The 13,862-nt window shown below is 42.2% G+C and overlaps 1 protein-coding gene across 3 annotated transcripts in view; it reads left to right on the forward strand.

Moving 5' to 3' along the window:
* The first annotated feature begins 940 nt into the window (after positions 1-940).
* The window catches only part of RPRD2 (regulation of nuclear pre-mRNA domain containing 2), a 118,897-nt gene continuing 105,975 nt past the window's right edge, over positions 941-13,862 (forward strand). For all 3 annotated transcript variants that reach the window (XM_025394560.1, XM_025394565.1, XM_025394572.1), the window contains exon 1: positions 941-1,759. In XM_025394560.1, coding sequence (XP_025250345.1) covers positions 1,555-1,759 — 205 coding nt within the window. In that variant the 5' untranslated portion in view covers positions 941-1,554. The remainder of the gene's footprint in view (positions 1,760-13,862) is intronic.

Here is a 13,862-nt window from a genome sequence, read left to right on the forward strand (position 1 = left end):
TTGCTCCCCATCATCTAAAACAGTACTTGGCACAAGAGGTTCAGCAACTCGTCGAATTAATGAACAGTGGACATGAACTTGACAAAGCAGGTTCCCTGTCTCAAGAGGCGTGGCCACAGTGGGGAGACGTTGAAAGAATTATAATAAAATTGTATATTTTTAGTGAGAACACAGGAGCCTTTAAATTAGCTCAGAGGATTTACATAGGTACATGCGATAAAATGGTTCCTATAAGGTTCATATAATAGTTACGTAAAGACTCTTGCAAACTATAATGTATTATGCAATTTTAAGATTGTGTCATAGCTGGCGAAAATGAGGTCACATCTTGCCATTCTGTTTTCGCCTCGAAAAATTTTATGAGGAAAATTTCCTTTCACTTCTTCATTTATTTCCTTTTCCTCTAACCTAAATGGTCAAGCGGCTGTGAATGTTATCTTCCAAGGGAAGCGAGAAATACGGTTTGGTCTCGGAGTCTGCGTAGTGAATGGCTCACTGGAGCTGGCGCATGCGCATCTTTTGTGGTGCTGCAAGATGGCTGCCAGCCATTTTGTCGCGCGTTGCTTCCCCGAGGAGCTGGGGGCGATGGCTGCAGCCGCCAAAGACTAACAGTGGGCTCAGTGGTGGGAATTTTCTGTCTCTCTTGTGTGAGCTGAACACACCCAAGAGAGCGACCAAAGCAGCAAAAGGCGGCGCGGAGCGGTGGAACCCCCCCCACCCCCCGTCTAACCTTAGACCTGCTTCCTCACCCATCCCTCCTAGTTTTTCCTTCCATCCAGCTACACGCTCATCTTCTGCGCAGGCGCACAAATAATCGTAGCGCCTCCTGGGTCCTGGGGGCTTCACAGCTCCTGCGCGCGCTTCTGGTTCTGCACTCCTGATTGGTCAGATTGCCGCGCCATCACACCTCCCTCTGCTTTCAAGGTTGAGAAGGAAGCAGGGATGGGGGGGTGGGGCTAAGCGGCGCGTGCGCGATACTGTTGCTGCCCCTTTGCTGCTATTGCGTTGCAAAAAAAAATCCTGACTAGGTAGCCTTGGACCTTTTCTGTGCTAGCCAGTCTAAAGGAGAGAAAGATTTCTGCAACTGAAGGGGCAGTCGGGTAGTATTAAATTTAAGATATTAACCCCTGACCTGGCTCACAGGAGTGTGGGGATAGGGGCGGGGAAGGGCCTTAGCACTGAGAGCCGAAAAGTATAAAACCATTAGTTTCGGCGTCAGGCGGTTTGAAAGGTTCTGCAGGTCCTGTTTCTGCGTAATTTTTCCGTGATTACTGACTGGTTTAAACACGACCCCTTGAACAATACTGATAAAAACCTCTGAGACCCGCAGCCCCTCCTTGCAGCGTGTAGGAGCTGCCAGCGTGCCCAGCAGCTGGTGTTCCCGTCCGTACCTCCAGAAGAGCCCAGCGCGTGCACCATCCCCACCCCCTAGCCTCCCTCCCCACCTACGGCTTTCACGCACTCGCAGTGATTGTTTTGCCCGCTCCCGCCGCCGCCGCCGCCGCCGCCGCCGCCGCCGCCAGAGGAGCAGCAGCGCTTGTGCAAACCGGGAAGATGGCGGCCGGCGGCGGCGGAGGCAGCAGTAAGGCCTCCTCCTCGTCGGCCTCTTCGGCAGGGGCTCTGGAGTCCTCGTTGGATCGAAAATTCCAGTCGGTAACCAACACCATGGAATCCATTCAAGGCTTGTCGTCTTGGTGTATAGAGAACAAAAAACACCACAGTACTATCGTCTACCACTGGATGAAGTGGCTCCGGAGATGTGAGTGTTGGGGGTGACTAGGGAAGGGAAGACTGGGGAAATGGAAGGAAGTGTGACCCGAAACGCCTAGGGTTTTCCCACGGAGCCTCAGCGTTTGGTTGGGGTTGTTCACATTAAAGGTTTGACCCCAGTGTTCCCAAACCCAGACTCCATTCCTAGCCAGGATTGTCTTGAATTGCAGGAGACTCATTTCTTGGGTTTTTTAGCTATTGAATTGTTGTGACCTTGGGCCGTTGGGCCCAGATCCATAGAGATTTACGTATATATATTTTTAATATTTCAGAACCTTGTAAGGTGTATTGATTTTTCCGAACCTTCGCGGAAATTGTAGCGTCTGTTTATTTCTTACAGGCCTTGACGTGTTAGTGATTTCTGGCTTTCCTGATGGTAGGCAAGCTGTGGTTTTAAGCAGTAGTAAATCTAGTGATGTTTAATACGGAGTGCCTTGTCTGGATGAATGTATCTAAAACTTGTGATGTGTAGTAAGGAGAGCCTTACCTGGATGAATGTTAAGAAGCAGCGTGAGCTCTGCATAGATCTGAGGCACCACCGGGTTTTACCTGTACCTGTGTTTGCTGCAATATAATACAGGTTTCTTGTATACTGACCAGAAACAACTGCGATACTGTAGTCATAGTCAGTATCATCATTAATACCTTAAAATATAAATCGTGTCCAGTTACTTTTTTTTTTTTTTTTGAGACGGAGTTTTGCTCTTGTCGCCCAGTCTGGAGTGCAGTGGCGCGATCTCGGCTCACTGCAACCTCCGCCTCCCGGGTTCAAGCGATTCTCCTGTCTCGGCCTCGCGAGTAGCCGGGATTACAGGCGCCCGCCACCATGTCCGGCTAATTTTTTGTATTTTTAGTAGAGACAGGGTTTCATGTTGGCTAGGCTGTTCTCGAACTCCCGACCTCAGGTGATCCACCTGCCTCGGCCTCCCAAAGTGCGGGGATTACAGGCGTGAGCTCCCCCGTGCCCGGCCCCGTTACTTTTTAATTACCTCAAATACCTTTTTACACAATTGAGTTGATCTCATGGGTAATCACAAAAGGAAATGTGCTTTTTGAATATGTAGTACCTTTTTCTCCAGTTATGCCTTTTTTGTCTTTATCCTGGAGATTTTTCCATTTTGCTGCTTTACTACAGAAATGAGCTCTGTTAAAGCATGGATTGTTTGCAGAAGGTTTCAAATCTTATAGGAGGAAGTGTGGAGAAGTCACTGTTTCCTGCTGAGAAGAGAGGGTTAACTCTTACTCCATATATATCTATTAGAATTTTTCTTTGCTTCCTGCCTGCGGCATTTCACCAGTGAGATCCATCATCCAGTTATTCTGCCTTATTTCACTTTTGCCATTGCTCCTGTAGTGTTTTGATTTGTTTACCTTTTAGAGAACAGATAGATAAAGTTTGCAAAATTATAGGCCCCATGCTTCAAACTATTTGTGTTTAAAGTTTTGAGAGGGATGTTTTGTGGTTCTTTGAATAATAATGCAGAGAAATTAGTAGATGCAAGACAGAATTACCTGTTTACCAATAACAGATCAAATAGTTTTCTTGCCCAGAGATAAAATTATAACGTGCAAAAACATCAAATATGCTAACAGTCATCATCGAAGACTCACATGTTAAGTATCTGCTATGTGCCCAGCCATCTCATTGTACCTTAAAATCGTCTGAGAAGTAGATTTTTTAATCACTGATTTACAAACGAGGAAACTAAGACTCAGAAATTAAGTTGCTTAAGGTTACTCAGTAAAATGGTGGGGTTAGGGTTTGACTTCAGCATTAACTTTGTAAAATAATGTTTAATGTACTTGGTACACCAGTGATATATTGCAAGCAGTTCTAACGTGAGTAAGAGAACCTGTTCTCCACCCTATTTTAAAACATTTTTACTAAACTATACAAGCATTTTACATTTCCTCACCTTGGGCTCTGGGGCTTTAACTGTATGGTTACATCATTTGCAAGAATAAGTTGGTCCCCGTCCTGTCTCTGCTGTGTGGGATCACCAGTGACAATTACAGTTTTTTTTCTAGTCAGCAATAATGAGATATAATGAAGCCAGAATTTTTTACCTCAGCTGTTGTTGCTATTGTGCCTGAGCTTATTTCCTTTGTTGGTATCTTAAGAGTGAAAAAATGAATGCTCCAGGAGGGCAGTGTGTCAGTTGAAGTGCATTGTGTGTAGTTTATATAGTTAAGTGCTTTTGGCTAAAACAACATCATACATTGATGTTGTTTTTCTAGCGGAATGGAATTTAACTTTCTAAAATGATTAAGGGTAATTTTAGTCATTTTGTATTTACATTTAATGAACTTCATTGATCTCACTGTAAATAAAGTGTTTTGAGAGAAATATTCAGCAGAATGGTGTGGGGCGCAATGAAAACAGTTTATGCATGGGCCTTGTTTTCATTTAAGTTCTTATTTCTTTACAGTTATACTTAGTTTAGTTTGAGTTTGGTTTCTAAGTCAGCTTTAGGAAAAATTGTAAAGTAGGTATCTTTGTCATTCCCAGCCTTTCTGTTCATTTTCCTGATGCTACTTTGCTTATCTTTTTTCTTCTGACATCCATTATTTAGTAACTTATATTTATATTTAGACCTCAGTATAAATTTAAGTAACTGTTAGATTCCAGAGATATTTTTATTTTATGCTTTATTTCATAATGTGTAATTAGACTTTTGTTCATATAAAAGGAAATAATTTAGAGAAATAGGCTACCTGAGGATATGTTCCAGATATATTTTTATTTTATCCTTTTTTTTTTTTTTGAGACGGAGTCTCGCTCTGTCGCCCAGGCTGTAGTGCAGTGGCGCGATCTCAGCTCACTGCGACCTCCGCTTCCCAGGTTCAAGCAATTCTCCTGCCTCAGCCTCCTGTGTAGCTGGGACTACAGGTGCCGGCCACCACACATGGCTAATTTTTTTTTTTTTTTTTTTTAGTAGAGATGGGGTTTCACCATGTTGGTCAGGCTGGTTTCGATCTCCCAACCTCCGGTGATCCACCCGCCTCAGCCTCCCAAAATGCTGGGATTACAGGCATGAGCCACTGTGTCCTTTTCTTTTCTTTCCTTTTTTTTTTGAGATGGACTCTCACTCTGTCGCCCAGGCTGGAATGCACGATGTTGGCTCTCTGCAACCTCCGCCTCCCCGGTTCCTGTGATTCTCCTGCCTCAGCCACCTGAGTAGCTGGGATTACTGGCGCACATCACTAAGCCCCGCTAATTTTTGTATTTTTAGTAAAGACGAGGTTTCACCATGTTGGTCAGGCTGGTCTCGAACTCCTGACCTCTTGATCCGCCCACCTCAGCGTCCCAAAGTGCTGGGATTACAGGCGTGAGCCACTATGCCTGGCCTGTCCTTTATTTCATAATGTGTAATGAGACTTTTGTTTGTATTAAAGGAAATAATTTAGAGAAATAGGCTACCTGAGTATATGTTTCATAGATGATGAGTTCTTTTAATTTGCTTGACTATAGCATTGATTACCATCTTTTTTTCTTTTTTTTTTTTTTTTTTGGAGACGGAGTTTTTGTGCTCTTATTGCCCAGACTGGAGTGCAATGGCACTATCTCAGCTCATTGCAACCTCCACCTCCAGGGTTCAAGCAGTTCTCCTGCCTCAGCCTCCCAAGCAGCTGGGATTACAGGCACACGCCACCACGCCCAGCTAATTTTTGTATTTTTAGTAGAGACATGGTTTCACCATGTTGGCCAGGGTGGTCTCGAACTCCCGACCTCAGACCATCATTTTCTCAAGTGATCTTTCTGTAGCATAAACAAATATCATTCCTCTGCTTTAAAACCCTGCAGTGATATCTCATTGCAACAACGTGAAGATCTGAATTTCTTTTACGTTGATCTATAAGTCCTATACAATCGGCNGCGCCCGGCCAGATCTGAATTTCTTTTACGTTGATCTATAAGTCCTATACAATCGGCTCTGCCTACCTCGGGCTTCTTCACATCCTGCCTCATTCTCATTGTTTAGATCAAAGCTCAAATATTACCTCCTCAGAAAGACCTTCTTTGATCACCTTTGTTTTTTTGTTGTTTTTTTTTTGAGATGGAGTCTTAATAGATTTTTTAAGTTACGTGTATCTGTTTAATTTAATTTAATTTAATTTAATTTAATTTAATTTAATTTAATTTTTTTGAGACAGAGTCTCACTTTGTCTTCCAGTCTGGAGTGCAGTGGCATGATCTCAGCTCACTGCAACCTCTTCCTCCCAGGTTCGAGTGATTCTCTTGCCTCAGCCTCCTGAGTAGCTGGGATTGCAGTCATGCACCACTAAGCCCAGCTAATTTTTTTTTTTTTTTTTTTTGAGACAGAGTTTCACTCTTGTCACCCAGGCTAGAGTGTAGTGGCATGATCTCGGCTCCCTGCAGCCTTCGCCTCCCGGGTTCAAGTGATTCTCCTGCTTCAGCCTCCCAAGTAGCTGGAATTACAGGTGTGTGCCACCATGCCCGGCTAATTTTTGTATTTTTAGTAGAGGCAGGGTTTCACCATGTTGACCAGGCTGGTCTTGAACCCCGGACCTCAGGTAATCCACCTGCCTCAGCCTCTCAAAATGCAGGGATTACAGGTGTGAGCCACCGTACCCGGTGCCTGGCTAATTTTTGTACTTTTTGTGGAGACAGGGTTTCACCATGTTGGCCAGGGTGGTCGTGGACTCCTGATCTCAGGTTATCTACCCGCCTCAGCTTCCCAAATTGCTGGAATTACAGGCGTGAGCCACTGCGCCCGGCCTCACCTTATTTCAAGTAGTGCCTTCAATTGCTGTCATATCATATTATTTTCAGTATATATTACCTTGTTTGTTACGTTTATTGTCTGGCTTCCCTCCACCAGATGACAGGGCTGTCTTGTTTGCTGCCCTGTCCCCAAACAACTAGAATAGTGCTGGCATACAGTTAGCAATCAGTAAATATTTGCCAACATAATGTTGTGAAATAGCTAATCAAGAACTTAAGGAGCAGAATTGCTTTAATTTCTGTTTATCAGAAGGAAGCATTTTTAATTTAGTGAAAGAAATTACAGGTACAGTAGTTGGAGGTATGGATTTGATGTGCAGTTTACCCAGATTATAATTTCTATACTACTTCTTTCTTTCTTTTCTGTGGGGAGGTGGGGGAGGGACAGAGTCTGGCTCTGTTACCCAGGCTGGAGTACAGTGGCATGATCTCCACTCACTGCAACCTCCACCTCCTGGGCTCAAGCGATCCTGCCACCTCAGCCTCCTGAGTAGCTGGAACTGCAGGTGCATGCCACCACACCTGGCTAATTTTTATGTTTGGATTTTTTTTTTTTTTTTTTGATACAGAGTCTCGCTCTGTCGCCCAGGCAGGAGTACAGTGGCGGGATCTCAGCTCACTGCAACCTCCATCTCCTGGGCTCAAGTGATTTTCATGCCTCAGCTTCCTGAGTAGCTGGGATTACAGGCACATGCCACCATGCCTAGCTAATTTTTGTATTTTTTAGTAGGGACGGGGTTTCGCCATGTTGGCCAGACTGGTCTCAAACTCCTGACTTCAAGTGATCCGCCCAGCTCAGCCTCCCAAAGTGCTGGGATTACAGGCGTGAGCCACCACGCCCGGCCAAATTTTTATGTGTTTTGTAGAGACGAGGTATTGCCATGTTGCCCAGGCTAAACTCTTGGGCTCAAGCTGTCTGCCTGCCTTGGCCTCCCAAAGTGGTAGGATTATAGGCATAAACCACCAGGCCCAGCCCTTCTTTCCCATTTTTAATGTAAAATGTGAATCACTATGGAAAAGTATAAAAGAGTTAGGCCTGTGTTAACATGTTAACTCCAGTCACTTAATACTGGATGACACTTTGCAAAGTACTTAAACTGTGAGCCTCTGTTTTTCATAGTAGTTCTGTACCTGTAGATGAAAATTCTACAATCTACAAGTAGAGATAATTCTGTCTACTTGTAGAGGAATCGTATGATCTCTCAGGGTTTTTGGCTAGATTTAAGAAGATAATGCATGTATTTCATCATTGGGCCCTAGCACATAGAAAACATTCAAATTGTTTATTATTTATGATGATGATAGTTATGCAGATAAAGTTTTAAGATCCAGAGTATTAAAAATAATTGCATCAGAATTTTGTTTTGGGCACCTTGGCACAGGTCTGGAAATTACATTCCCAGTTTGTAAGAGACGAATTGGACCAGCCTCTCTAGTAAATTAGCGTATTCTTTGAAGAACTAGTAGGACAAAATGGAAAATACTGTGTTCATGACATCCATTTTGTCTTTTTTTTTTTTTTTTTTTGAGACATATTCTTGTTCTGTTGCCCAGGCTGGAATGCGGTGGCACGATCTCGACTCACTGCAACCTCCACCTCCTGGGTTCAAGTGATTCTCCTGTCTCAGCCTCCCAAGTAGTTGGGATTACAGGTGCACACACCACACCCAGCTAATTTTTTGTATTTTTTGTAGAGAGGGGGGTTTGCCATGTTTGCCAGTCTGCTCTCAACCTCCTAAGCTCAAGCAGCCCACCCTCCTTGGCTTCCCAAAGTGCTAGGATTACAGGCATGAGCCACCACACTCTTCTTAGCTGTTTTTCATAGAAACTTTAAATATGTATAAAAACAGAAGGGTAATGACACACCACCTTTCTATGATCTCCCCACTTCAGTAGTTACCACGTAACAGTCTTTTTTCACCTATCTCCTTAACTTTACCTCCTCTCCCTTAGTACTTTGAAGTAAATCTCAATGCAAGCTGGTATGTTTTTTTACAAATGAAACATGTAAACGTGGACTAGAAAAAAATATCTTCATACAGGATTTTTTTTTTTGCAGAGGATTTACAAAGCACAGTTATCTATGCCAATGGTTTCTCAGTTTGGATATCAAGATCCTTAGATGGACCATGAAGCTGGTAATAATTTTATAGCTTAACTTTTGTTAAGTGCTTACTGTATGCCAGGCACTGTTCTAAGCATTTTACACGTATTAATTCATTCAGTTCTCACAACTCTTGTAAGCAGGTATTATTATGATCTCCATTTTGCAGATTAGAAAACAGAGATCCCAAGAGGTTAAGTAACTTGCCCATGGTTACAGAGCTAATAGATGGTGGAGATGGAGACAGAATTCAAACCTAGGCATTCTTAATCTGCGGTGTACACTCTTACCCACCATCCTACACAGCCTTTCCTATTCATAAAATATTTTCTACAGTGCAAGAAAATTTTGATAGTTTCCTTATTTATTCAAGATTTAGACTGTATAGATTAATTAGAATGTCAAGATTTTAAATTCTTGTGTTTTTTGTTTTTTTCCCCTCTGTGGCAAAACTATCTTTTAGTGATTTGAAGTTCTGATAGGCATTTATTTATGTTTTTGATTAAAAAAGGGAAAACAAATGGAACGTAATTATTGAAGCTATCGTCTAGGTAAAAACCTTTCTAAATATGAGGTTCATTTAGATTGATGACATATAGAGTGTAACAGTATTGCCATAGGCATTTTGATCACATATGATACGTAAACAAATTAGTAATACAGGTGGGTAGATACAGACCCTAACTTTGAGTTATAAGATGAAATTTGTTTATAAATCCCTACCTTGCATTCAGTTTTTTCAGTATTTATCGAACACCTACTGTGCCAGGCATTGTTTAGGCACAGGGGATACAGCGGGAGAACAAAATGAACAAAAATTTTTGCCTTCACAGAGCTTAAAATTTAGCCAGGCGTGGTGGCGCACACCTGTGGTCCCAGCTACTCAGGAGGCTGAGGCAGGAGAATTGCTTGAACCCGGGAGGTGGAGGTTGCATTGAGCCATGATCATGCCAGCCTGGGCAACAGAGTGAGACTGTGTCTCAAAAAAGAAGCACACACAAACACACACACAAAGACAGCGTATACTCTAGTAAGGGGAGACAGACAACAAACAAGTAAAATATTAAACATAATAGAAGGTGATAAATGCTCTAGAGAAATAGAAAGCAGGGAAGCGGGAAACAGAAGGGTTTGCAGTTTTACATTAAATGGTAAGGGAAGGCCTCACTGAGAAGGTGACATTTGAGTAGGGAGGTATGATATTAAGCAATATAGACATGAGGATATGAGGTGGGAATGTGCAAGACTAAGTGAACAGAAAAAACAAAAGTCCTGAGGTTAGAGTGTACCTGGTGAGTTTCGGGAGCAGCAAGAAAGCTTCTGTGGCTGGAAAGGAGTAGTTAAAATGAAGATTAGTGGATGAGTTCAAAGAGATTATGGTGGATGGTGTTGGGGAGGGGAGAAATGGGATTCACCAAGGGTTTTATAGGCATTGTAAAGATTTCGGTTTTTATTCAGAGTGAGATGGCAAGCCATTTAAGCAGAAGGAGATGAACTCTTTTTTTTTTTTTGATTGAGACGGAGTTTTGCTCCTGTTGTTCAGGCTGGAGTGCAATGGCACCGTCTCGGCTCACTGCAACCTCTGCTTCCCAGGTTCAAGCGGTTCTCCTGTCTCAGCCTTCCGAGTAGCTGGGATTACAGGTGCATGCCACCATGCCCAGCTAATTTTTGTATTTTTAGTAGAGACAGGGTTTCATCATATTGGTCACGCTGGTCTTGAACGCCTGACCTCGGGTGATCCGCCAGCCTCAGCCTCCCAGGCTGTTGTAATCCAGTGTAAAATATTGATGGCTTGGACCAGGTTTTGGCCAGTGGAAGTGATAAGTAATTTAATTCTAGATCTATTTTGAAAGTAGGTCCAACCAGATTTCTAGATGGATTAAATGTGGGGTGAGAGAGGAGAATAATCAAGAATGACTTTTTTTTTTTTTTTTTTTTTTTTTTGCCTGAGCAACTAGAAAGATAAGAGTTACATTTACTGATATGGGGAAGGCTGTGAGTGGAGCAGATTTTGGGAAGGAGATGAGAAATTTAGTTTTGGATGTGTTAGGTTTGGGATGTCTATTTTAAGAAATCTTTTTAAAGATATAATTCACAAAAAAATACTCATTTAAAGTGTACAATTCAATTGTTTTAGTATATTCATAGAGTTGTTCAGCAGTCACCATAGGGTGTCTAGTATATGGATTGTTTTTAGAGCCAGGAAGCTGGAAGAGATCAACTAGAGAGAGAGTGTAGATAGGGAAGTAAGTCTAGTAAAATAGAGTGGCAAGTACAGATAGAGAAGAGGTCCAGAGAGAGGGCTATGGTATTGTGAAATCTATATTTGGTCTCTATCCCGTTTCCTGACATACTACTTCAAAAATCCTTGGGTCTTCAAAGTGATAAGTGTCATTTTGTATGCTAATGAGTTGACTGATGGTTAGCATCCCCTGGGTAGCCTAAGGATAGGGGCTGGTCACTGGAAAGAATAAGGCAGGACTAGAGGTTGTGACTTTCTGCCCTACCCTCTAACCTCTGGGGAACGGAGAAGGGCTGAAGGCGTAAACTGAACACCAGTGGCCAATGATCAATTATGCCTTCATAACGAAACTTCCATAAAAATCCAAGAGGACCAGTTTCAGGAAGCTTCTGGACAACCGAACATATGGAGGTTCCTGGAGGTTGGCATGCCCAGAGAGAACGTGGAAGCTCTGCACTCTCAGCCCTACTTTGCCCCCTCCATCTCTTAATCTGGTGTTCATTGGTGTCCTTTGTTATGTCCTTTATAATCAACACGTAAACGTGTTTCCCTGAGTTCTGTGAGCTGCTCAAGCAAATTAATGGAATCCAAGAAGGGGGTTTGTGAACCCCGATTTATGGTGGTTGGGTCAGAGCAAATGTTAAAACAACCTGAGATTCGTGCTTGGCATGGGAAGTGAGGCTCAGTCTTTTTTTTTTTTTTTTTTTTTTTTTTTTTGAGACGGAGTCTCACTGTGTCTCCCAGGCTGGAGTGCAGTGGCGCGATCTCGGCTCACTGCAAGCTCCGCCCCCGGGGTTCACGCCATTCTCCCGCCTCAGCCTCCCAAGTAGCTGGGACTACAGGCGCCCGCTACTGCGCCCGGCTAGTTTTTTGTATTTTTAATAGAGACGGGGTTTCACCATGTTAGCCAGGATAGTCTCGATCTCCTGACCTTGTGATCCACCCGCCTCGGCCTCCCAAAGTGCTGGGATTACAGGCTTGAGCCACCGCGCCCGGCCATTGAGGCTCAGTCTTGTGAGATTGAGCACTCAATCTGTGGGATCTGATGCTCTCTTCCAGTGTCAGAATTGAATTGGAGGGTACCTAGCTGGTGTTCATTGCAGAATTGCTTGCTTGGTGTGTATGGGGAAATTCCTCATACATTTGGTCAAAGAAGTCTTTGTTGATTGTCGAATAAGAATATAGGAAAAGCACTTTAAGTTTGTTTATTACTCTATTCTCAGAAGGCCGTTGGGGCATTCTAGTATTTTAGATGACTCTTTCTACTTAGTCTAGTGTGTTATTGACTTATGTTCTTTTTGAGGTTCAAGGTAAACTTTGTTTCAGCCCTCCAAAGAAATAATAAATCTATTTTGGTCTCTTGCATATTTTTACTCTTGGTTTAGGCTTAATGGCATTTCTGGATTCATTGAGCAGGAGCTCTGTTATAATTGCATTATTATCCATCCTCTCCCTCCCCTTTAGATGCCTAAGTCACCTTTTTTTTTTTCATTCCATTGCTCTAGGTTCATAGAGTTATAGGTGGTATTTTTCCAGGTTTCTGGCAATGTTTCAAAACATGGAACTGTCTTAATTATAAGTTATAATTACTGTAATGGTATATATTAAGCCTTTTTGTCTGTATTGTGAGACTTTCCAAGCCGTTGTTGTCTTCTTCCTTTCAGCTGCTTTGTCTCTCACAGCAGAAGGGTGATTTCATCCATGGCCTTAGGTGGGTTTGAAGAAATATGTGAACCATAATTTTGCTATACCAAATTCCATAGTAAGCTAAAGGGTAAATTTTGCAGCAAATAAACATTCCCATAACTCAAAGTGTGAAACACTACTGACAAACTTCACATGGTTCTGTGGCATGGAGATATCTTGAAAATTACAATGGCAATGGAAAAACACTAATATTAAAATTTGCCCCCACAGGCCATTCCAGAATTACTTTAATGTTAGTTTTGTCTGTAGAGGAGGGATGAGTGTATGTATGTGCGTAATTTTTTAGGGAGTAGAGGCTTACTGATTTTATTCTTTTTTGTTGTTGTTATCAGCTTCCTTGGGTTGAATGATTTTACTCTTAATGATTTGGCTTCCTGCCTTTCATAAACTAATAAATAATAGTTGCATCAAAATTCTTTCTTCCGCCTAGGCTTTTGTCAGTTATGGTCTCTGTTTTCCTCCCACTTTTTCCAAGTGTTTATTGTTTTATAGCAGTACTTTTAAAAGTCAAAAGGGGAGATTTTGGTCAGCTGTTTTAAAATTTCAAGTGAGAATTAAGGATATATGAGGTTTAATTTGTTGAAGGAACTCAGAGACCCTAATAAAAATTACCCAAGAACGGAACAATTTACAAACCAGCTTGACTGACTTTCTCATCTATTTGTCAGGGAAACAAAAAGTAGGTGTGTTTTGTAGTGATTTCAAATTCCACTGCCCCCACAGATATTAATTATAGAACACTGGAGGAATGTACGTCTTAGGGAGGAAGTAGTAGAACTTAGTTATTCCTTTTGAGAAAAGGCAACAATTCCAGCGCTTTGAAATATTAAAGCTTTTCTGGCTAAGATAAAGATAGTTTTTAAAAATGCTTCATTCTTATTCTCTTATTTTTAAGAGAAATATTGAAATAGAGGCTCTTTGAAGAAAGAAATGAAATGTTTGGTTTGCTGGGTTTAAATTTTACTAGTGTTTGATTGAGGCCTTGATCTCTCCCTCATCTCTCTTTCTTCACTTCTTTGTCTTATAATTAATTTCACTTACTTGCACTTTTTAGTTCTTTGGAATCCATTAGCAGAGAGATAGGGTGATTCTTTATTACCCTTTAGTAAAAGTTGCACTGTGAAAGGAAAAAAGGATCTTTTAATGTTTGGAATTATAACTTAACTTTTTTTTTTTTTTTTTTTTTTTTTTTTTTTTTTGAGGTGGTTTTTTTTTTTCCCCCCGTGGGGGGGTGGTGCGGGGCTTTTTCCTCTCTCCCGAAGCGCCCCCCCCCCGTTCGTGGCCCTCCCCCT

Source organism: Theropithecus gelada, chromosome 1 (assembly GCF_003255815.1).
Source record: "Theropithecus gelada isolate Dixy chromosome 1, Tgel_1.0, whole genome shotgun sequence".
Taxonomy (NCBI): Eukaryota; Metazoa; Chordata; class Mammalia; order Primates; family Cercopithecidae; genus Theropithecus; species Theropithecus gelada.